The sequence below is a fragment of the Onychostoma macrolepis genome, chromosome 02 (genome assembly GCF_012432095.1).
Source record: "Onychostoma macrolepis isolate SWU-2019 chromosome 02, ASM1243209v1, whole genome shotgun sequence".
Taxonomy (NCBI): Eukaryota; Metazoa; Chordata; class Actinopteri; order Cypriniformes; family Cyprinidae; genus Onychostoma; species Onychostoma macrolepis.
The window spans coordinates 29,056,403-29,079,503 of NC_081156.1; the positions used below are offsets into that span (position 1 = coordinate 29,056,403).

Genomic DNA, 23,101 nt, shown 5'->3' on the forward strand with positions numbered 1-23,101 from the left:
AAAAGAGCGAGATGAACAGCAAACAGTGAACTGGACGGCAGAGACTCTGAGTCATCAAACAGCATCTTGGAAATCAAATAAATACGAGAGACGGGGATCAGAAGGGAGCCCCGGAGGAGATGAAAGGGATCAGTTTTCTGACACTCTCCCCGTGGGCAGATCAGAGAGCCAGAGGTGCAGGCCCTGAGAGGGGAGCGTCTCTCTGGGACAAACTCGCAGGCCTCCTCCAGAGCGCTGACCTTAAAGACGCTTCCTGTTCCTGCTTCTGCTCGCTTCATTAGCTTTGAGGAGATGGGAAAGAAAGAAGAGGATAGTGGAGAAAAGTATTATAGTTTTGCTGAAAAGACCAGCTTAGAGCAGTATGAACAACAACAACAAAGTACCTTCCTGGTTAGGAAGCCAGGGGGGATACCAACTTCTTGTGTAATGCTAGTCTTGACTAAGTTGGTCACTTTCTGTTAAACAGTTGTCTAAACTGACCAGTTCAACAAGAAATCTGATTAACTTTTCTCCTCCTTTTCTTGTTTTTCCTTACCTCCTTTCCATAACTCATGTTATGGAAAGTTAACAAGGTTGGTGAGAACACTGGCAGAACAACATCACATTTTGAGGCCTAAAAACCAACATAACTTGATGTCCAACAAGGTACCTTCTTGGATAAGCTAAGAAGCCTGATGGAATACCAGCATCTTTTGTAATACTAGTTAAGGCTAGGTTTCTCTTCCCTTTCTTTCTCATCACAGCTAATGAAGCAAATCGGCTTTGCTTATTTTATGCTGTTTAAGAAGCCTGATCGGCACACTAGCTTTCCATTCAATTGTAGTCTAAATTGGTCATTTCAACAAGATTATTCTCTTTTGTTGTCTCCTTCCTCACAGCTAATTTAGCAAGTAAAGCATGTTGAAAAGTAGCCGTACTGGTGAAACTAGTTAAGCAGCCTCGTGAGGGCACCAGCACCCTGCTGGCCTCCAGCATCTTAAAGCACAGCAGGTCTTTTCAGCTAGGAGGTGAGGGGAAAATAGCAAATCAAGGGAGGATAGAGTAGTAGAAGAGACGCTATGAAACAAAAGCTCATATTTGTTTTCACAGGGTAAATGAAAGGCCCGTCCCAGCGGTGTCCTTGACCTCCACCTCCGCCCTGCTTTGTATGACTCAAACACTGGTGTCGTCTCACCGTCTGCATAAGCATGAATCTTTCTCCAGACAGCTTCACCCCGACACACACACACACACACACACACACACACACACACACTATCCACCAGATGGGCTCCAGAAACACCATCCTGCCGCCCCATCTTACCGTCCGATGACACATTCCTTTATTTTACAAGAGTTATGACTCTCAGGATACTCCATGGGTCTGTCCTCCTTCCTGCACGCCTCCGTTTATCCCGAATAATTAACGATGGCAGACCAAACGTGACTCTTTTCTCTCTCTGAGGATTTAGTGGAGCAGAGCAGAGCAGATCAAACACACACACACACACACACACACACACACACACACACGTCTGGTTTGCTATCCTTGTGGGGACTCTCCATAGGCGTAATGCTTTTTCTACTGTACAGACCATATATTATATTGCCCTACACCAACCCTACACCTAAACCTACCCCTTACAGGAAACTTTCTGCATTTTTAGATTTTCAAAAAACTTCATTCTGTGTGATTTATTAGCTTGTTTACCCATGGGGACCTCAATTTAGGTCCCCACCATGACACGAGTCCTCATGAGTCTGTGTGTATTCAGGTTTAATTCCCCACCTGAATAGAAAAACAGGTACACACACACACACACAAACATCGCTATTTTATAACTGGCAACGTCCCATAACACCCAACATCATGGCAGTGACTTTTGCGTGAGCAAATACTTCTCTCATTTTTTTTCTAAATATAATTTGTTAATTTTTGTACTACTTTTTACATTATATTTATGTTGTTGTTATTGTTGTTATTATTATTTTATTTTTTTAAATGTATTTTATTAATTATTTATTTATAATTTATTTATTTATTTATTTATTTTTTTTTTTTGTGGCTCCCCAGTCTGAAAACCCCTGGTCTAAGGTATAACTGGAGGTGGAGATATTTGGGTGTGCACCTGCCTGTAAGTGCAGCCAGCTGTCTGTGTGAGCTCCATGTGGCATTCGTCATGCGTGTCCTGTTATTCTCAGAGTTTATGTTCAGTCACTCACATGAACAGAAATATCTGAATGGTGTGTGGCCTTGTAACCTTGGAACCACATTTTCTCTGTTTGGATCAAAGAGAAGGTTCTCAAGATTTATATGTATGCATATGCATATGTGTGTATATACCATGCTTTTGCATCGTAGGAAAGGCCTATGGTTAGATTTGTAGCTTCTGTTTTTCTGTTGATAACTGCATATTCAAAAAAAAAAAAAAAAAGATTATAACATGTATGACCCCATTATCCACAATACACAGTGAACCACATGTCTTGGAGGGAATTTTCCAGACCTGAAATCAATTAAATGAATTCTGTGAACTGCCTTTCCCACAATTACCGCAACACGCATCACTTCATCTTAACAGATTCAAGAATTATTGGATGATCTTCAGCAGACCAGATTCTTAAAGTCTTGGTGCTGATATTAGTATTCATGAATGTTCTTAGCCTCGTTTAGTAACTAGGTTTTGACATAATTGCAGGGAATGTGTTTAAAACTAATGGCTAATAAAATTTACTCCTTATCATTGTTTAACTAATAAATGTATATTGTAAAACTAATAAACACATTTAGTAATGTAAATAAATACGTGTTGTTAGTTCAAACCAGCTTATGATTTCTAGTTCAGTTTAGTTCATTTGCATTCAAATACATTTCAAGTTCATTTTGTTGCACTATTTCCTCCCTGCATGTGGATCATGTATTCTGTATCTCTTGTATTTTTTATAGTTCTATTTTTAACACAACATCCATTACATACAGTCGCCACCATAATGGGGTTGTGCCAAAATTGTCCACCAGTCACTGTCAACAGTATAAGAGTCGACCTAGAACAGAGCAGCTACCTTTTGTTATATATACAGATGGTTTGAAAGATCACACACACAGACTACAATTCACACAACTCTAGTTTAAAGGCTCGAAATTATGGGCTCTTTAAATGCTTGTGTTGACAGTGCCATCTGTTTCAGTGTTAAAGTTTCTCTCTGGAAGTGTGGGTGTGTATTTCTCTTAACTGTGAGACAAACAGGTGTGTCTGAGAGCGAGCTTGTGTCATTTGTGCTGGTTGCACTTGTTTCAGAACTGAGATAACAGAGGGACACCTGTCCAGCCAAGAAGCTCGGTTTACAAAAGAGAGGAACAAATTGATTTAAAAATGAAAAAATCAAAGCTGTCAGTCAGTTAGGATTTGCCAAATGAATCCACTTCTTGACTGGAATAGTTTATTAAATGACACAATGATCAGATATTCCAGTGTTACGATCTTTATTCCCTGTCTCTACGGTTACAGACATTATCTCAAGAATAGAAAAGTGCTTGGCATCAGTTATTGGTTAATTTGGAAAATGTTCCAGCTGCTGTTTGAATGGTTTGAAAGTCATAATTGTCAGTAAATATTGTCAATCCCACTGACCGTGTGGAAGTAGTTTGGCTGCTGTGTAGAAACTAACTTTAAATGTGCCACCAAGCCTTTCATTAATTTTTGTAAATAAACTTTTAATAGTCTTAATTTGTGAAGGACTGCTCATTATTGCAGTTATAACTAGCATATCTGTCTGCTGCTGGGAATTGAGTGTCCGTAAACCTGAAAGAAGAGCTATACTGCCATCCACAGGCTAAAAAAATAGACTCCAAAAAGGGTTTGGACATTCCTGCATTAAATGAAAAAAAAAAAGAAAGAAAGAAAACATTTTGGTATCTTATACATACGCTACCATTAGAAGAAGTCTCTTATCCTTACTAAGGCTGCATTAATTTGATAAATCACATTATTGGTACAGAGAGGAATATTGATAAATATTACAATTGAAAATGACTGTTCTCTAATTTAATAGATTTTAAAATATAATTTATTCCTATGACTTAAAGCTGTATTTTCAGCATCATTGCTCCAGCCTTCAGTGTCACATGATCCTTCAAAATTTGGTGTTCAAGAAACTTTTCTTATTATTTTCAATGTTGAAAACAGTGCTGCTTAATATTTTTGTGGAAACTATGACTTTTTTTCAAGATTGTTGAAAAGAACAGAAATTATTTTATTGTATTATACATACATATACAAATACACAAATACACACACACACACACACATATATATATATATGTGTATATATATATATATGTAAATATATATGTGTGTGTATATATGTATATGTATATGTATATGTATGTGTGTGTGTGTCTGTGTGTGTGTATAAATTTTCTTCTAAAATGAGCATTTTTATCCGGCTCCTATGTTTAAGTTCAGTCATTTTTCTGTAATAGTAATGTATAGGTCCTTTTCTATGCGATCAAAGTTAAATAACTAAACATGAATATAGGAGCCTGATAAAAAAACGCATATTTTAGAAGAAAATTTCAGATGGCAGGTAGAGGCTTTTGCATCTGAACTCTTGATATATATATATATTAAACACAAATGTATTTAGTATCAGTTTTGATCAATCCTTATCCTATCATCCTTACTGAATAAAATTATTATTTTCTTTCTTTTAAAAATCTTACTGACCCCAACATTTTTAAGGCAAGTGTAAAGAGTAGTTTATTATTTACATAATATATAATGTTTACATATATAATGGCTTTCTCTCGCTCTCCGTTTCTCTTTTCTGCATCATCCTGAATGTGTTTACATTCACACACCTGTCAGTGCATCTTGATGTCTTTTACTGGTGACGCTTTCTGGAAAACTTTGCAATAAAATTACTTACCACTAGATGTCAGGATATGACCGTTACACTATCACAGAGCACTGAGAAAGGTTCATACTTTTGTGTGTATATTTTAGATATTTTAGAGTTGTGGTCTTGCAATATTTATTTGTGATATATTGTGCCTTGGTGCCCATGCTAAAGACACCAGGTTCTTTTTCTTTGGACCCACACTTTTATAAATAAAGGTTCTGTATTGACATTAATGGTCCCATGAAGAAACTTTAACATCTATGGAACATTTCCATTGCACTAAATATTCTTTGCAGTGGAAAACAGTTCTTTAGAATACATGCTTCTTTTAAGAAATAATAGCTAAAGTAAATAGCTAAGTTTTTTTTGTTACCTTACAAACAGCACCTGTGCTGTTCTAGCAGGTGTTTAGCTGAAAACCTCTGAAACCTTCTCTGCATTATGTGTGTGTGTGAGTTTGTTTTTGTCTGGCATGTGTGTCTGACCTGTTCGTTGTTGCCCAAGACAGATGGTTCTGAACTTGAGAGGTGTTAGGAGGCATTCATATGTCCATGTGTTTAATTCAGCGGCCCTCTGCCAAATTTGCCCTCAGTCATAACATTTTGGCCACTCAGCCTGGCATCAGCCAGTGCCAGCTTGAAGCCACTGGCATCACTTTGATGCTGGCACAAGCTGTGCACATCTGGCCTGTTGTTACTAAAGGACACAGTCATACAAAAAGGCATTCGGTTTCTCTGTCATCATTTCTGCTTCTGCAAATAAATTGCAAAGCAATGAACACGATGAGGTGTAAACGCACTTGAAAATGTCACAGATATTCAGTGTGTTTTTGTTGACAAGGAATTTCCTCTGTTCTAAAGCTAGTTTTCATTGTGCAGATACATTTGCATTCAAATCGACCGCGTGCATTGATAGTTTATTGATCTGCATGACGTTGATGGAAAGCCCGCTGGGGAAGAGATAGAGAGCTACCTTAATAATGTATGTAAGCATTACAAAGACTTCGGTTGTTTTGTTTAGAGTGATTGATTTACTAAAGTACCAATATACCATCTGTACTTGGACTGTTTAGCTGGAGCACAGTTAAAATGATTATTCATATGGTAGAGTGGACTGTTTCTGGTTTGTGTTTTTCCAGTGTTCTATCTGATAACATTGTAATTTAGATGTGGAGACGATAGCTCTTACATAAGTGTGTTTGTAACATTTTTTGTGTGTGTGTAATGTCTGAAAACACATTTTAAAATTGTTTGTCAAGTCTTAACTGATCCTTTTTTTTTTTTTTTTTATCTGAAGAAAGAACTGTAGCGTGAAATGGTTGAGTGTAATACTTGTGTACTTCAATAGGGGGCAGTAAAAAGAATAGTTCTCTTTGCAGCTCATGCTCTTCTATGCAATAGACAGAGTGAGATATGTTTAGAATAGCATACTAATTCTGCAATATATAGTATGTATACTCAAATACGTAGTATGCCCCTAACTGACCTATTACATTTGTTAAAAAACAATAATGTATGCCATGAATCAGACATACTGTTGATTGTGCTGCCTAAAAGCATACTTTTACTGAATGATTGGGAAAAAAAGCAATTTAGCAATTTGCTCAAGGCTGCATTTATTTGATCAAAAGTACAGTAAATAGTGAAATAATATTACAATTTAAAATGATGTAATAAATAAATAATATATTTTAAAAATAATTATTTAATCCTGTGATGGCAAATCTTAATTTTCAGCATCATTACTCCAGTTTTTTTCAATGTCCTTCAGAATGCATCCTAATATGCTCATTTGCTGCTCAAGAAAAGTTTCAATGGAAAATATTAAATCTTTTGCAACATTCTAAATGTTTTTTCTATGACTTTTGATCAATTCAATGCATCAGTTCTGTCTATCTCTTGCTGTAGAGAGTCTAGTTTAAATGTCCCCTAGCTTTTCTCAGGAATGTGTTTTAAATCCAGTGCTGGAAATAGTGCCTCAGAATGACTATAGATAGAACAGGAGAGATGCAATCTCAGGCAGTGACATCATCTGCTGCATCTAAATGATTAGTGTGTGTACAGTATGTGCGTGTGTGTGTGTGTGTGTGCGATGGTGTGTGTCAGCCCGCAAATGGGAGGTCCGGGTTTCGCTTCTGAAATTCCAAAATAATTGAGAACACATCTCAGTGGATTTTCACCTCCACACACACTCACCCTCATTACAGTGTTATCTGGAGCTCATTGACTGCTGTATGCCTCTGACCTGTGCAGCATTATGAGGGAAACGGTGAAAGTGTAAGAGATGTTAAAAACACCGGGACGAGTTCAAAGAAAAGGAAGTTCTCTGCATGGGGCACCACCGCTGACCAATTAATGCCACATTCGCAGGGTCACACACGCACACACTCGGACAGGCTTTAGTGTGCGTGCGTGAGTGTGTGTTGGTTTCTCGCCAAACCGCCGATTTGTGCTTCAGGGAAGAGGCTTTAACAGTGACCAGGCGGAGCTGGTGACCATGTTTAAGAGACTGGGGGCAGATTTACCAGTAAATGTTCCCATAAACAGCCACTTCCTTCAGTTAATTTAGAGCTATAACGGGCTCATCCAGGAATCTCATGCCTTTTTTCCCTCTTCCTGTACTCTCACTCCCTTGTTTACTTGTTTGTCTACTTTACAGTTTACAGAGGGTTTCTTGCTTATTTAGAGTGAATTCACGAAGAATGATCAGATTTTTTTTTTTATAAAATTTGATAAAAATACAGTCAAAATAGGCATATTGTGAAATGGTGTATTGGAATATTGTGCATTACAATTTCAAATCACTGTTTTCTATTATCTGAATACATTTTAAAGTGTCATGTATTTCTTGATGTTAAAGCTGAATTTTCAGTATCATTACTCCAGTCTTCAGTGTCACATGATCCTTCAGAAATCATTCTAATATGCGGATTTGGTTCTCAACAAACATTTCTTAATATTATCAATGTTAAAAATAGTTTTACAATATTTATGTAATGTCTTTTTTTTTCAGGATTCTTTAATGAATAGAAGGTTCAAAAGAGTTATTTTTTAGATTTAGAGCATTTATTTGAAATAGAAATCTTTTGTCACGATGTAAAAGTCATTACTGTCACTTGATTAATTTAATGTCTCCTTGTGTAAAAAAAAAAAACTTGCTGACCCCAAACTTTTAAATGGTAGTGTACGTGCATTTATAATGTTATAATGTTTTTAACTATAAAAACGAGATGATGGCACAAACACATCCACAAAATTCTATATTTTGAAAAATGTCTCTGGGGTTTCGGTCCATACAATGAAAGCCGATGGGATCCAGTGTTGTTTTGGACTCTATAATGACTTTCTTTATATGGACAACAAAAATTGAAACGTTCTTCAAAATATCATCTTTTGTGTAGGTTTGGAAGGACATGACGGTCTGTAAATAATGACAGAATTTCCATTCCTGGGTGCATGTATTATTAAAAGTTGGACTATTTTTAACTTCTCGCAGTATCTTAACTCTTAATGCTTGTAGCTGGATTTGTGCATGATTATAATGCTGCTCCTCATCATTTGATGAATTTCCCACAGCCACGTCCCGAACCACAGAACATCTGTTCATTTTGCTGAATTATTGCTGAATGATCTGCTTCCACTGGAAGAAATGCCCCCACAATGATAGTGATTAGAAAGTACATAAGGAAATCTGATTCACAAAGGCTCTAAATAATTTCTTGTTTCCTGTAGTTTAGGAGTAGAGTGTAGTAATTATAATTGCCTCAATAGAGATCAGTTAGAGAATTATCCCTGTGTGCGTGTGTGTTTCATTGCACTTCCCAACCAAATAAGAGGTGTGTTTCTTCCACACCCTGCCTGGTCTGTGGAGGGCGACTTGTAATGAGCCCCAGCACAGATAATAACAGACCGAATCAGCCTTATCTTACCTCAGACACACTCTCCACCCTTCAGTCACCCTTCTTTTTTATCCCGTCATGCTGTGTGTGTGTGTGTATGTGTGTACACCCTTTTGCATAACATTAATGGAGAGAGTTATTGATATTGCACTAAATGTCACACAACACGCATATCTGCTGCTGTTCAATGCGGAAACATTGACGCTTTGACTCGTGTGTGTTGGACTAACCTCAGTGCCATATACTTTTCTCTTGAGAAACAAGACGCACGCACGCACGCACGCACGCACGCACGCACACACGCACACACGTTCGTTTTTGTGAAAAGTGGGGACATTCCATAGGCGTAGTGGTTTTTATACTGTACTTTTATACTGCTATTGCCCTACACCAACCCTACACCTAAACCTACCCCTTACAGGAGACTGTGCATTTCAACTTTCCCCAGAAAAACCTCACTCTGTGAGATTTATAAGCGTTTTGAAAAGTGGGGACATGGGTCAATGTCCTGAAAAGTCACCTTCACCTTGTAATACCTATGTCATACCTTTGTCATTATACAAAGCTATGTCCTGACTTTTCACAAAAACACACATGCACACACGCGCACACGTGCACACACACACACACACACACACACACACACACACACACACACACGAACGAACGATGCAGCTGTTGGCCACATGGGCATCTGTCCCTGCCACTGGCAGCCACAGTCTGCTTTCCCATCATCCCTCGGGGCAGCAGGCTTGGCTCGGGCTCTGTTCTGTGGTTCGTCTCCACCATTTGCTCATCCTCTCACACTCCCTGATCTTTCCATCTCTATAGAATTCCTTCTCTTCACATCTCTGTCTATTTTAAGCATTGTATGTCTCATTTTATTTGGCACGTCTCCCGTCTGTATTGATTGGCATCTGTTCTCAGCGCAGATGTGTGTTTGGCACCGCCTGCAGGTCTGTCTCTGTGTCTAAAGTGTTATTTATGGATTTAAACGGACACTTTTTAATTCAAACATTTCCTGATCCTGTTGGGTTATCTTCCCTGTTTTTCTTCATCGGAGACTGGTGGTCCACAGGTGAACTCATCTAATGTCTTTTAGTTTTCTCTTTGAGTCTGGGCAAGGCACAAAAGATTGGATCCAAACAACCTTCCAGTAACCAGATGGGCACATTAAATAACACAATGACCGACTCATTAGCAGACTGCCAGCTAACTTTGTGCCACAGCCTGAGATCAGTGCATGTCGCTGGCTAAAACAAAACTGAGGCGTCAAGTCTTTTAATTGGGATTCTTGATAACAATAATTGTTCTAATGATCGTATATTTATCTGAGATTCATGACTTGTGTTTTTGGAGTTCCTGTATAGTTCAGTACTTTTGTAAAACTACCTTTCTTGCCATATTGGCTAGATGCTTTTTCAGTTAAACCTTAGGCTAAGAAGCTATGTTTGTACATTTTCTTGAAATAAAAATATGGTATGAAAAATGATTAGATATAGATAGATAAGAGATGTATAGATATAGATTGATGATAGATAGGCTACAAAGATGAATGGATAGATAGATGGTTGGTTAGACAGATGTATAGATAGATAGATAGATAGATAGATAGATAGATAGATAGATAGATAGATAGATAGATAGATAGATAGATAGATAGATAGATAGATAGTTGGATGGGTTGGTTATAGGTAGATGAATGGATAATAGATGGTTAGATATAGATACAGTTGATAATAGATGGACAGATGATGAATGGATATATAAATGTTAGTTTGGTTGGATAGATGGTCATTTAGATAATAGATGGACAGATGAATGGATAGATGCATAGATAGCTGCTAGATGATTAGATGATAGATGGGTGGACGGTTGGTTTCATTTTAGTATAGAAAATGATAAAAGGTGGATGAATTGATTCTTTATTCTGGTCTCAAGACTTGGCTTTGACATCTCACTTCAGATGAATGACACCCTCTGTCAAGCACAAATCCTTTCAAAGCAGCTCATCCTCAGCGGTGTCTGATTGCTGTTTTCTGTCTGGTTTGTCCTCATGCAGGCAGGCTACCATTGTGTCTCTGTTCTGAGAAAGATGTATGGAGGACAATAGAGCTGTCCGTTCCACAGGCAGCGGAGCGGCGTATTCTGAGAAAGTTAGAGAACTCAGAGCTTGTAATTTCCATGTCTGTGTCATGGCTCTCTCTGCCAGTTTATCGTGCTCCAAACCTCTAATTTATCCAGATCAGATTTGCACATTCTAGTGGTTCTCATTCACTCTCTGCCGCCCCATTAATTACAGAGCAACTCTGCTGTTTGCAATCTAAGATTTTGTTTCTTTTTTCTTCCCTCTCTCACACAAATACTTTAAAACATACGAGATGAAGAAGTTCTAGACTCTTAATGGGTTTTTAATGGGTCTTTGCAGCTTTTCACTATAAGATTACTAAGTTGGTCATTTAGTTTTTTGGTTATTAAAAAAAAAAAAGGTTTTCGATGGTACGTTATAGGTTCTCCAGTTCTCCAGGTCAGAAAATGGGTTCCTGGAATCTGTTAAAACAAAATTTGAATTCTCCTGGTTTTCTAAAGACCAAATAAAACATTCTTCTATGGCATCATAAGGCTTTAAGAACATTTTTGAATCAGTTAATCTTTAACGCAGTTCCTAAAATTGTTAGCTTCTGTTTTGCAAGTTTCACTTTTTTTCTTTTCTTTTCTTTTTCTTTTCTTATGACCAGAAGCATTTACATGTGCATTTCATGCTCAACCATCATTAATTTTCAAAGCTTTTGGAATCATCTCTGTTTCCATGAAACTCTGGGAGTGCACTGATTATAGGACGTTTGCAACACTGAGTTGCTTCATGCTGGGAACCAGACTGCATCCTGTCAGAGTTGCGTCTTATGTGTTTATTTTTGCAGTTTTATTCAAAGTTGTTTTTTATTTGCATCGTTGAGTATGTTTATTCTGTATATGGGGCTGTTTATTTTTATTAGATTGTGTTTATTGAGTTAGTGTAGTTTTGATTTTCAAATTTTCCATTTGTTTAGTTTTCATTCTTTTTTTTTTTTGTTTTGTTGCTGTTTTTAGTTTCTTTGGCATTTTCTAGTTTTATTTTTTCAGTTTATTTAGTTTTTAGTTTTAGTATTTAAGGGCTGACGATTTTGATGCATTAACTAGTATAATTGAAATATTTAACAACATTTACTCTCTTAGGGCTGCCTAGCTTTATCACCATCCAGTAGCACGTTCATGTTTAATGCAGCCGGGTTAAAGCTTTCAAATGTAATGTACCATGAAGCTAAAATAGATTTTTGTGAATATTCATTTTTATTTCAGTTAGTTTTGCAGTCACCAAAGTGTATTTTCATTTAGGTGCATTTATTTATTCATTTTTTGTTTACTATATATATTTTTAATATATATTACATAAAAACATGAAAAACAAATGTGAAAGGCTGCTGAACAGTGGCCAGCCTCTATTAACACAATCTCTTCATACTTATCTTTCTGAGAGAGCAGATTACAGTGATGCAGAATGATCCTGCAATAAAGGATGTCCAGACTAGAGCAAATGCTAGTTGTTGAATCAATAGAGAGTGTTCAGTAAGGATGATTCTGGGATTCTTGCTCTTCTAACTCTCTCCTCTGGGTCATGCCCAGGGATTATAAGCTTTCTTAGTACATCATCATTAAGAGAACGAGAGTGTGAGCCTTTCTCTATGAGACATCATATTAAAGCAGCTAAAGATTGCCTGTGTATATGATTGGTGATCTTCGGTTGGGAGAATGAGGCAACTCTTAAAGTCTTTCGGATATCTTTAGTGAGAGCTGGTACATCAGTCTGTCCTTCACAAGATGGTATCACGTTGAAGGTATAGCTGTAAAATACAATAATCAAATGAGACATGAGTGTGAGAGGTGTGATATTAGATACAGCTGAATTTGATCAAATAAATGCATGTAGAAATCAAATAGATTTTTGATTGCAACATGTTTATAGTATTGAAACTGATTTATTTAAAAACTTTGAGAAGCTGATTTTTTTTTGCAAATCAGTAACTCAATTCCGAGCCGGGAAAGATTGAAGCACCACACTTAATGGTTGGACCATGCATTGTAAAAAAAAAAAAAAAAAAAAGAAAGTTGAGCCAACTTAAAATTTCAAGGCAACCAGCTTCAGCAGATTTTTGAGTTTTCTCAACTTGTCGTTTTAAGTTTATACAACAAAAATTTGAGAATCTCCCACAAAAATAAGCTCAAAAATCTGCTGAAGCTGGTTGCCTTGAAATTTTAAGTTGGCTCAACTTTCTTTTTTTTTTCTTCTTTTTTTTACAGAAAAAACAAAACAAAAAAACCCATCAAAATCTAATCTTCAGAATCTTTCACGGTGCAAAATGTAAACTGAATATTGTTGCAACATTATTTAATGCTATGGCTCATACCAAGGGATGATTCATGAACAACCTCCATTGTGGCCTTGGGAAAGGCTCTTTAGTGTTAGTTTGTGCACTGTAAAAAAATATAAAAAGTTGGGCAAACTTAAAAGTTTAAGGCAACCAGCTTCAGCAGATTTTATACAATAAAAAAGAAGTTTATACAACAAAAAGTTGAGAAATTTCCTAAAAAATAAGTTGAGAAAACTTTTTCTTTTTCTTTTTTTTTTTTTTTTTTTTTTACAGTGTGTGGTTGGTAGATCATAAGATTGGTTAATTTCATGCATTAGAAATCATTTTAATCATATTTATCGCTCTAATCCGATATTAAAAAAGAGCACCCACACAAAATTCCTTTAATGTTCACAGTCACATGCACAACCCCATATGCATACAGTATTTCTTCTGTTTGTGTTCTCATCACATCTTAAAATTGGGCGATGAATAATGTATTTTTTTGTGTGTGGGTTGAAAATTCACGCTTTCAGAAATAATACTGGCAAATTCTTTTGGAACAGCATGATAATAAGAGAGAGAAAGAGGTATACCGCTCTTATGATTAGATGGCTTGTGTGCGTGTGTGCGCAGGTGTTTAGGACTTTAGGGAAGCTGTTCATTTTCCTTTTATGAACTTTTTTTTATAATTAGATTTTTCTTCTCCACTTTTGTCCTAATAACTCCTCTCTGTTCTGCTCCTCCTTTCACCCCGTGGCTTGTCCATTGCAGTAATTCAGTCCTGAATGGACGCTTCATTAGTGCAGTAGCTACTGCTCCTGAACCCAGAGGTGCCAGGAATAAATGTGTCTGCTCACTCAGCATTTCATTTTATCCCTCAGTCTGGTCTCTAAACACAGCTCCCCAATTAACAACGTACAAATTCAGCCTCAGTTTACCTTTAAACTGATCATGCCGAGTCTAAATGTACTTCAACACACCTCAACACAAACCCTCGGGATCATTGTTCATCAACAAATGCCTTCAAGAACAACATTCCTCAACACAGGAACAATGTACCACAAACCCTAAAGAACAACATTCGCCAATGCAAACCATAAAAACATAATTTTTCAAAGCAAACCCTCAAGAACAATGTACTGCAGAACCAATACAAACCCTGAAGAACAACATTCTTCAACGCAAACTCTCAAGAACAATGTACCTCTGTGCAAATCCTCAGGAACACTGTACCTCAACCATTGTTATTTTAGTATTATTTATATACTTACTGTTGCTTTATTGCACCCCAACAAATACCCTCAAGAACAACAAAGCTCAACGTAGACCTTCAAGAGCAATCTTTACACAAACCTTCACCCACAAAATACCTCAAAAAGCACACTCCTTATTCTCATCCCGTTGTCAGCTCCAGCACCCCAGTTTCAGCTCCGCTTTCTTTTCCAGGTTGTCCTCATTCTCCTTGGGTCATCCTTTCTTCCCCTTTGTCTTTCTTTCTGATTTTCTCCTCTTATATCTTTATCTCTTTAATCCTCCCTTTGGTCTCTCCTTCATCAGGTATTCTCAAACCTTATCTCCACTATATTTTCTTACGCTCTCTATTCACTTTTCCTCAGACTAAATCATTTTGTTTATTGCACCTCGCATTCACTCCGAATTGTCAGGCTTCTTTCTCATTTGGCAATTAGCAAATGTTCTCTGCTAATAATAGATCTTCTCATCCCTGTTCTTGTAGCATGTAAGCAGTTCAGTCACATTTCTCTATGGTTTCTACAAGACTCTAATTAACCTCATTTCTAACCCTCAGTTACAATCTATCTTCTCTATTATTATTCTAAAGCAGTGTTTTCTCCCCCACTGTCTCATCAATATTTTCAAATATATCCTCCCCTCCCTTCCCACAGCACACACACACACCAACAATTAGACTTTATAATGTCTCATTTCTGGCAGGGGATCTAGAAGTCCAGGCCGTATTGATCCTCTAAGCTGTCAGGACAGAATGCTGTCTATGTCATGGTGAAGCCAAACAGTAGATTGACGATTTAAGCTTCCACGGGACCTCAACCAAAAGTTAATTCTGATGGGGCTTCATGGTGCAAATAACAGCTGGTCTCTTAATATTTTTGTCTTTCTCCCTCTCTTTCTCTCAGTTATACTGCAAGAGTGGTGGGCAATGGAGTTCGTGCTCAAAGACAGAATCCAGAAATAAGGGTCAGAGGTGCTGACCCTGTGCTTATGGATGTCAAAAACAAACTCGAGCTCTTCAACATGGTAAGGAATATTATGATTTGGTGACACTACATCTACATCTTAAAGGGATAGTTCACCTAAAAATACAAAATTCTCTCATCATTTACTCGTTTACTAACATGTATTTCTTTCTACTGTGAAACACAAAAGTATTTTAACATATCTTCATTTTATAAGGAAGTCTTAACATATGTTCTTTATTCTATAAGGAAGTCATACAGGTTTGAAATCTGAAAAACATACTTTTGTGCTTTATAGCATTACGTTATAAAATTAAATAAAAAACTTGATGTTATAAAGTTACTAAAACTAAAATAAAAAATTTATAAATTAATAAATAAAAAGTGTGTGTGTGTGTGTGTGTATATATATATATATATATATATATACTGTGTGTGTATATATATATATATATGTATATATATATATATGTATATATATATATATATATATGTGTGTGTATGTGTGTATATATATAATATGTATGTATATATATGTGTATATATGTATGTGTGTGTGTGTGTATATATGTATTTATATATATATGTGTATGTATATGTATGTGTGTGTGTTTAATATAATATAATATAGAGAGAGACAGACAAAAAAAGACAACAATACAATTTCAAATACAATTACATACATATACAATTACATACAACATATTTGAATTGTAAAAATAATACAATTTTAAAATTCAAATATGGAAAAAATGAAAACTCAAACTCTCAATTTGCTGATAGTTAGTAATGTAGTTGTTAAGTTTAGTTATTGGGCAGGATTAGGGATGTAGAATATGGTCATGCAGAATATGTGTTTTATAAGTACTAATAAACAATATGTCAATAATAGGCATGCTAATAAGCAACTAGTAATAGTGAGAATTGGTCCCTATACTAAAGTGTTACCGTACTGTATGTGATTTCAAAGATTCAACCATAGTGACTAAGCTCTTGGGAGATTATGTTCACATGATCCTTTTTTATACCAAATTAGAAATCAATTCGATGAGTGTGATGATCTTAAAACTTGTAAACAGAAGCAGGGTTATTATCTTTTGGTTCTGCTTGGCTGAATTTTGCTCCCTGATGCACGAGTTCCCCGTTTTGCACAATGTGAGTGTTGTTTGAGCTCAGCAATATCCATCAGCTGTGTCTCAGGGAATACTGCAGTTTTGAGCGTGGTATGATGGTAACACCATGGTATTCGTTGAAATACCATCACCATTTTACCACCATGCACAGTATTTTCTATAAAGGGATATGGGGTGATTTCAGTGTAGGTTATTCATGGAAGATGCTAATTTAGTGATTACTGACAGTGACCACAAGTGGTAAATTGTTTACATTATGTGATTGATTGTCCTGTTTTTGCAAACTTTTACAATTAAAGAAAACCTTTTCCAACAATAATCGCTTCAGACAGTGTTGTTGGCCTGCTGGAAGCAGTCTGAAGAAATGTGCTGATTAGTACATTATTCACTTTTGATTTTATTACTATATATTAATGTGAATAATAATAATAATAATAATAATGAAATATTACTGTACTATTTTTGTTATTTTTCAAAGATTGTTGTTATAGTAGTATATGTGTATATATAGTAGTATGTATATATATATATATATATATATATATATATTAGTAGTAAATAATAATAAATTCTTGAATAGGAAATAGACATATAGAAAATATCACGTAGAATAGAAAATGGTATTATTTTACTAAAATTCAGTTGCTGTTCAAAAAAGTGACCAGATATTACTAATCAGAGCACTTTAAAAAAAAAAAAATAACTTCTGTTTATTGTATGTGATTTTAAATTTCTTGTTTTGCATGCATTGAACTTGTATGATAAAAGGAATCAGCAATAATCACATAAGGCAGTGCTGAAGAAATGTTCTGATGTGTTCAGAAACTTTTTCCTGTTGTTGTTTGTGATGTTCTGTTCTCATTCTGATAGACCTGATGGAGCAGTCATGCATTAACAGAGTGGCAGAAAACAAGGGCAGATGGTTCTTTTTCAGATGTGAATTAAACAGCTCATCAAAGTGATTCTGATGTTCTTCCAAATTAACTAACAGATGAAACTTCCACCTAATTAACAGCATCCAGTACAGACTCTGAGATGAGTTTTGGCTGTGGAGAAAGAGAGTTTATACATATCACATGTGGAAGTAAGGCTGATTCTGATGGGAAGTAAAGAATTGAAATGAGAGCTGGCAGGGGCTGTAGACTGAGTCTGTGCAGACTGACCTTACAGAGTTATCTGACTGCCTTGTGAACTGGTGGCATCAGTAAACAATGGTGAGAACATCATGGCCTAATACACACACACATACTGTATACACACAACAGCTTTAACTCACACGAAAAACTCGTGTGTCATCAGCATATGAAATTTGTATTCAGTTTGAAATATAATGAAAATGATCCAGTTCATCAAAGTGATTATGAGCTATAAATTGATTTTTAATTGAGATGTAGAAGTGCTTCCAGTTTATGTATTAGTATGTTATTCTCTTTTTTTCCAGTAAGATAAAGCATCAATTTTAATCAATAATAATAATAAACCTTAATGTGGTGTTATTTTCAGAATGTTTGAAAATAATACATGAAATTAAATGAATAAATAAATAGCCTACATACATACATACATACATACATTAATTTATAACAACAACACTATTATAATAATTATAATAAAATAGTATTATTATTAATTTATATATATATAAAATTAAAAAAAATTAAAAAAAATTAAATTATATATATATATATATATATATATATATATATATATATATATATATATATATATATATATTTAATTTTTTTTTTTTGCATAGGAAATATACATATAAGAAAAATCATGTAGAACAGAACATGGTATCATTTTAGTAAAAAAAGTCAATTTCACTGTTCTGGCTTTGACTGATATTTGTAATATCTGATAGCCATCATAGTGTTTATTTCCAACTTGCCTTTAAACTAACAGAGAAATGAAAACGTTTATGGAAAATTACAGATAAGGGAAAAACATAAAATTATGTTGTCTCTTTCTCTCTCATATTCACCCGTTTCACCCTGATAGAGGTATGAATTTCTTTTTCCCAGATGGTAAGAGAATTTCTCAACAGAAATATTTGATTTCCTATTCCGATTATGGATAGTAAAAACCACCAGAGGAATCTGCTGTGTTACAGTCTCAGCGCAGAGAAAGAGAAGGAGAATGGAAATATTGATCCTGTGTACTTGGGAGGTTTGAATGGGAAATATGTGGTTAAAGAAACTGAGAGAGTGACACAGAGAGAACGAGGGAGTTGAAAGGAGCAGAGGTTCAGAAAACAAGGCATTTTGGATGGCAAAGTGCTGTTTTTGTCATGCTAATAGCAGGCCGGACACTGAAAGACTTTCAGAAGAAAAGATGATTTTCCCACAATCCCCTGAGGCTCTGTGTGGCAACAGTCTGTCCAACTCTGCCACATGACCTTTCTTTCTTTCCTTCACTCTTTCTTTTGCTCTTTCTTTCTTTCTCTCTCTCTTTTTTCTTTTGCTTTCTTATTTGCGCTCTGTTTTGCTTTCTCTTTCCCTCTCTTCGGCTACTTCTTTCACCAATTTTTCACTTTTCAAACTCCTTTCTTTCTTTCTTTTTCTTTCTTTCTTTCACTCGCTCTTTTTCTCTTTCAGTCTCTTCGGCTATTTCTATCAGTCTTTTTTTTCTTTCACTTTTGTTTTAGCTCTTTATTTCTTTCTTTTTCTCGATTTCCTTTTCTTTTTTGTTTCTTTTGCTTTTTTTATTTCATTCACTCTTTATTTCTTTTGGTCTATTTAACTCTCTTTTGCTCTTCACCTCTTTCTATCCCACTTTTTTATGTAACTTTCATTTGCTCCTCCTTTCTTTTGCAGTTTTGTTCTTTCCTTATCGCTTTATTTCTTTGCTGTTTATTCTTTTGCACTATTGGTGTTGTTTGAAACCATTATTAATGACATATTCTTTGCATCTCTGGTGTTGCATTCATAATAGAAAGATGGGAACTGCCATACAACGCCTCTTAAGTGATACATTTAGCATGTTTGGTTACTCATCATCTACTTACAGTCGTTAACAGTTGACACTGATAATCACAGTGCATTAAACTGAAGTCTGGTTTGACCTAAGCAGTTGTAACAACTTTCACCCTTACAACTCTGAGCATCCCTGACTTTGGCCTGATGTTGCTCTCCTCATATTGATATTTTAGGAAAGCTGCTGAGGAGTTGGGATCCACCCTCACTAATTTGTTTGTGAACATTGCAGAATGTCTGGAGTCCTTCAATCCAGATTCATCTCAGATGGGCTGGTCTCCACCTTAGCCCGCAGTTTGCACTCATTGTTTGTAACTTTGCAATTTATTGCCCAAATGCAGGAAATGGCCGTCTGGAGAACTAGCAATTCAGATCGTTCCAGTTACAGTACACTGCAGGTTTATGTATTAAAATGCTTCTGAAATCCTGCCTATTTGGTGAAGCAATAAAATGTCACGAATGATTCTCATTCAGTACTAAGTGTTTCCTAATCTACAAACAATAAAAAAGACTGGTCTTAATATGTATTTTCTTACTGATCTTAATCAGTATTTCCTAAATATGTTCTATCTACTGTCTATCTACTTAATCATTTTATTTTCAAATATTAAATATTAAACTAAATTAAAGTACTTACTTAAAAATAGGTAAATGCATTTGAGAAGCAAAATTGCATATAATATTGAGATTTCCATATATATCTCAATTTTTATTTTATTTTAATATTTTCTTTTTCAAAACATAAATCTAACACATTTTAGTATGGTTTGTGTTTTTATAATTATAATTTTATTAATAAAAAATATTTCTAAATAAAAAATGTATTACGTTATATTTTTTTGTTCTTGTTTTTATGGACATTTTTACTGGAAATTAAGACAAAAATACTGTTTGCACTATATATATATTAGTCGAATTAAATGTTAGATTCCCTGCGTGGATGTTAAACTACACATGAAACAACACAGCCGTGGTGTGATGCCTGTAGCTCAGGTCACCGGTGGCCCACCCCTCCAGTTAAAGCTCAATAAATACGTCTAATTCCCCGTAAATATCCCCGACAGGAATCTGGAGGACAGGCCAGCGGCACAGCTGCTTTTGGGTGTGGAGACACAATAGCATCTCTGTGCTCGGGGTGTGTGTTTGTGTGTTTTTCAGCACACATACAGCATGTCATCACACTCAAGAGTGTAAATGTGCTTTTCACTTTTAGAGTATCAGAACGGGCTTGTGTTGACCAGCGGCACTACTGTTCTCTAACACCTGCTGTACAGGAAGTCTGCTTTACTGCAGTACAGAAAACGTATTAAATGCACTGGCCGCCCTGTTTGGACTGCCAATGCATTTGGGTGGATTTGGAGCTCTAGAGCTAGAACAGCAATTAAATTAATAGCTCATCCAAATATGAAAATTCTGTTGTAAGTGTTTCACTCTGTTCCAAACCTGTATGACTTATTCTTTTCTGCCATGGAACATGAAAGGAGAAATTTAGTGAGCTGCTCCTTTCCAAACAATGAACGTAAGTGGTGACCAGGGACTGTAAAGCTCCAAAAATACTCATAAAACCACCATAAAAATGGTCCATGAATATCTTTGTGTGAGGAACGGTCTTTATTAAAAATTTTACTATGCACGTATTCAAATTATAAGCATGCAAATAAGGCACTTCAGAGCAATGAAAGCTTTTTGTGAATATCCACTTAAATTTTAAATTTTGGTCTCTACACTTGAAATCTAGTGAACGAGTCATATAGACTGCATTTATGGTGCTTTTTGTCATTTTTGCATTTAATTCAACTGCATCAGTGGGAAATGACATTGCCATACGGGCTTGGAATGAGGTGAATAAATGAAGACACTAATGAACTATGCCTTTTATCCATATCACACAATGCTCTCTCTCACACACACACACACACACACACACCATTTGCAGTGTTAATTGATTTAGTAATTTGTCTGATTGGGGTCAACTGTGTGTGTGTTGATCATTTACTCTGGTTCATCACTTGACCTCTATTTTTTTTTTTCTCAACAGTCACTTCCCTACTAGCAGGGTATCAGGTGTGTGTGACCGCGGTATAGTAGTATTCTGTATCAAAGGCTCGTCTCTTGTCTGAGGCCTCAGGGAGAACAGAACACACTGTTTGAAATGGGTAGAGAGATCTACAGCTCTGTAAAGAGTTCACTGAACACTCACTGCCTGTCACATATTCCAGATTTTCAAATGGTTGTATCTCGGCCAAATATTGACCAATCCTAACAAGCCATACAATTGAAAGCTTATTTATTCAGCTTTCAGGTGATGTAGAAATCTCAATTTTGAAAAATTGACTCTTATGACTGGTTTTGTGGTCCAGGGTCACATATCAGTACTGATACCTCTATTGCATAGGTCACTAACAGGCGGACCGCGGTCCGGGTCCGGACCCAGAAGCCGTCCCATCTGGACCCGGACCTACATATCTAGCTTCTATTCCAACTGGCACAGCTTTTGTAGTCTTTACGGTAGCGGACTCCGGTCCGAATCCGTGAAGGCTTTTGACATAATGAAATAAATACCAAACGCTAATTTCTAGTACATCAAATTTATATCTAGCAGATCAAGGTCAGCTCTAGAGACGTTTGGGTGCAGTCGTGCGAGCAGTGATGAGAGCAGAGAGCTGCCCGCTGCGCGCAGACAGATGAAACTTTCAGTGGGTGAAAAGCAATGGCATTTTCAAAAATTAGGAAAGTTGACGGGTCCTTAAAAATCTTAAATGTTACAAGAAAGTCTTAATTATGATTTCAGGAGGTGTTAAATGTGGGGACTGAAAGACAAGAATTGCGCTATTCTTTGAATAAATATGAGCGCTGCACATTTCAAAGTCATCTGCTTCGTGGAGTCTGTCTGTTGGGCTTTGTGTGCTGCCATTCCCAAAGCGCCACCTGCTGGAAGAGAATGATTTTCCATTTTCAATCAGCCCGTACAGTCTGCTGTTGTCAAAGGCCAATGTGAAAATCAATCCATGTTTTTAAGCAAACACGCAGAGTTGTAAATGTGAACTGGTGGATCAACAAGAAGATGTGTTATAAAATGTAAACAATTAAGGCAGTAAAATATATTTATATATTATTTAATTAATATAATACTTGATTGTTTTTGTGAAAACCTGCATCTGAACAGTAAATCGTGCTTTTTACAGTCATTTAATTTATTTATTTTTATTTTTTTGCGCAGGTCTTAAAAAAAAAAGGCCTTTAAAAGTCTTGAATTTAAGCTTAAATATCCTGCAGATACCCTGGCCTGGCAAAAAACATCAATTGTTTTTTATATATAATTGTTCGGACCTCGGCTGGTGGGGAGGGTTAGTTGAAGACCCCTGCTCTATTGAATGGATTATTTATTTATTTATTTTTTTGAAGTTTTGGATGATAAAATTGGTAACTCTAGCCATTTAATATATTTGAAATCCATAATTTTAAACATTTTATAGGCGTCTTTTAGCATTTTTGCTAATTTCAATGGGCAGAGGGAGAAATTTGCTAGAATATTTGCCAACAGTTTGTTTTCATAAGCTTCAGTCAGACTGTCAGCCCAAATCCGATTTTGTGCATATCTGGATGGAAT

The 23,101-nt window shown here is 35.9% G+C and overlaps 1 protein-coding gene across 2 annotated transcripts in view; it reads left to right on the top strand.

Annotated features, from left to right (window-relative positions):
* Window positions 1–23,101, top strand: part of gpc5c (glypican 5c) — a 145,888-nt gene that overhangs the window by 60,137 nt on the left and 62,650 nt on the right. For both annotated transcript variants that reach the window (XR_009268972.1, XM_058764623.1), the window contains exon 7: window positions 15,324–15,444. Coding sequence is in view for 1 of the 2 variants with exons in the window: in XM_058764623.1 (XP_058620606.1) it covers window positions 15,324–15,444 (121 nt within the window). In the remaining variant the exon portion in view is untranslated. The remainder of the gene's footprint in view (window positions 1–15,323; window positions 15,445–23,101) is intronic.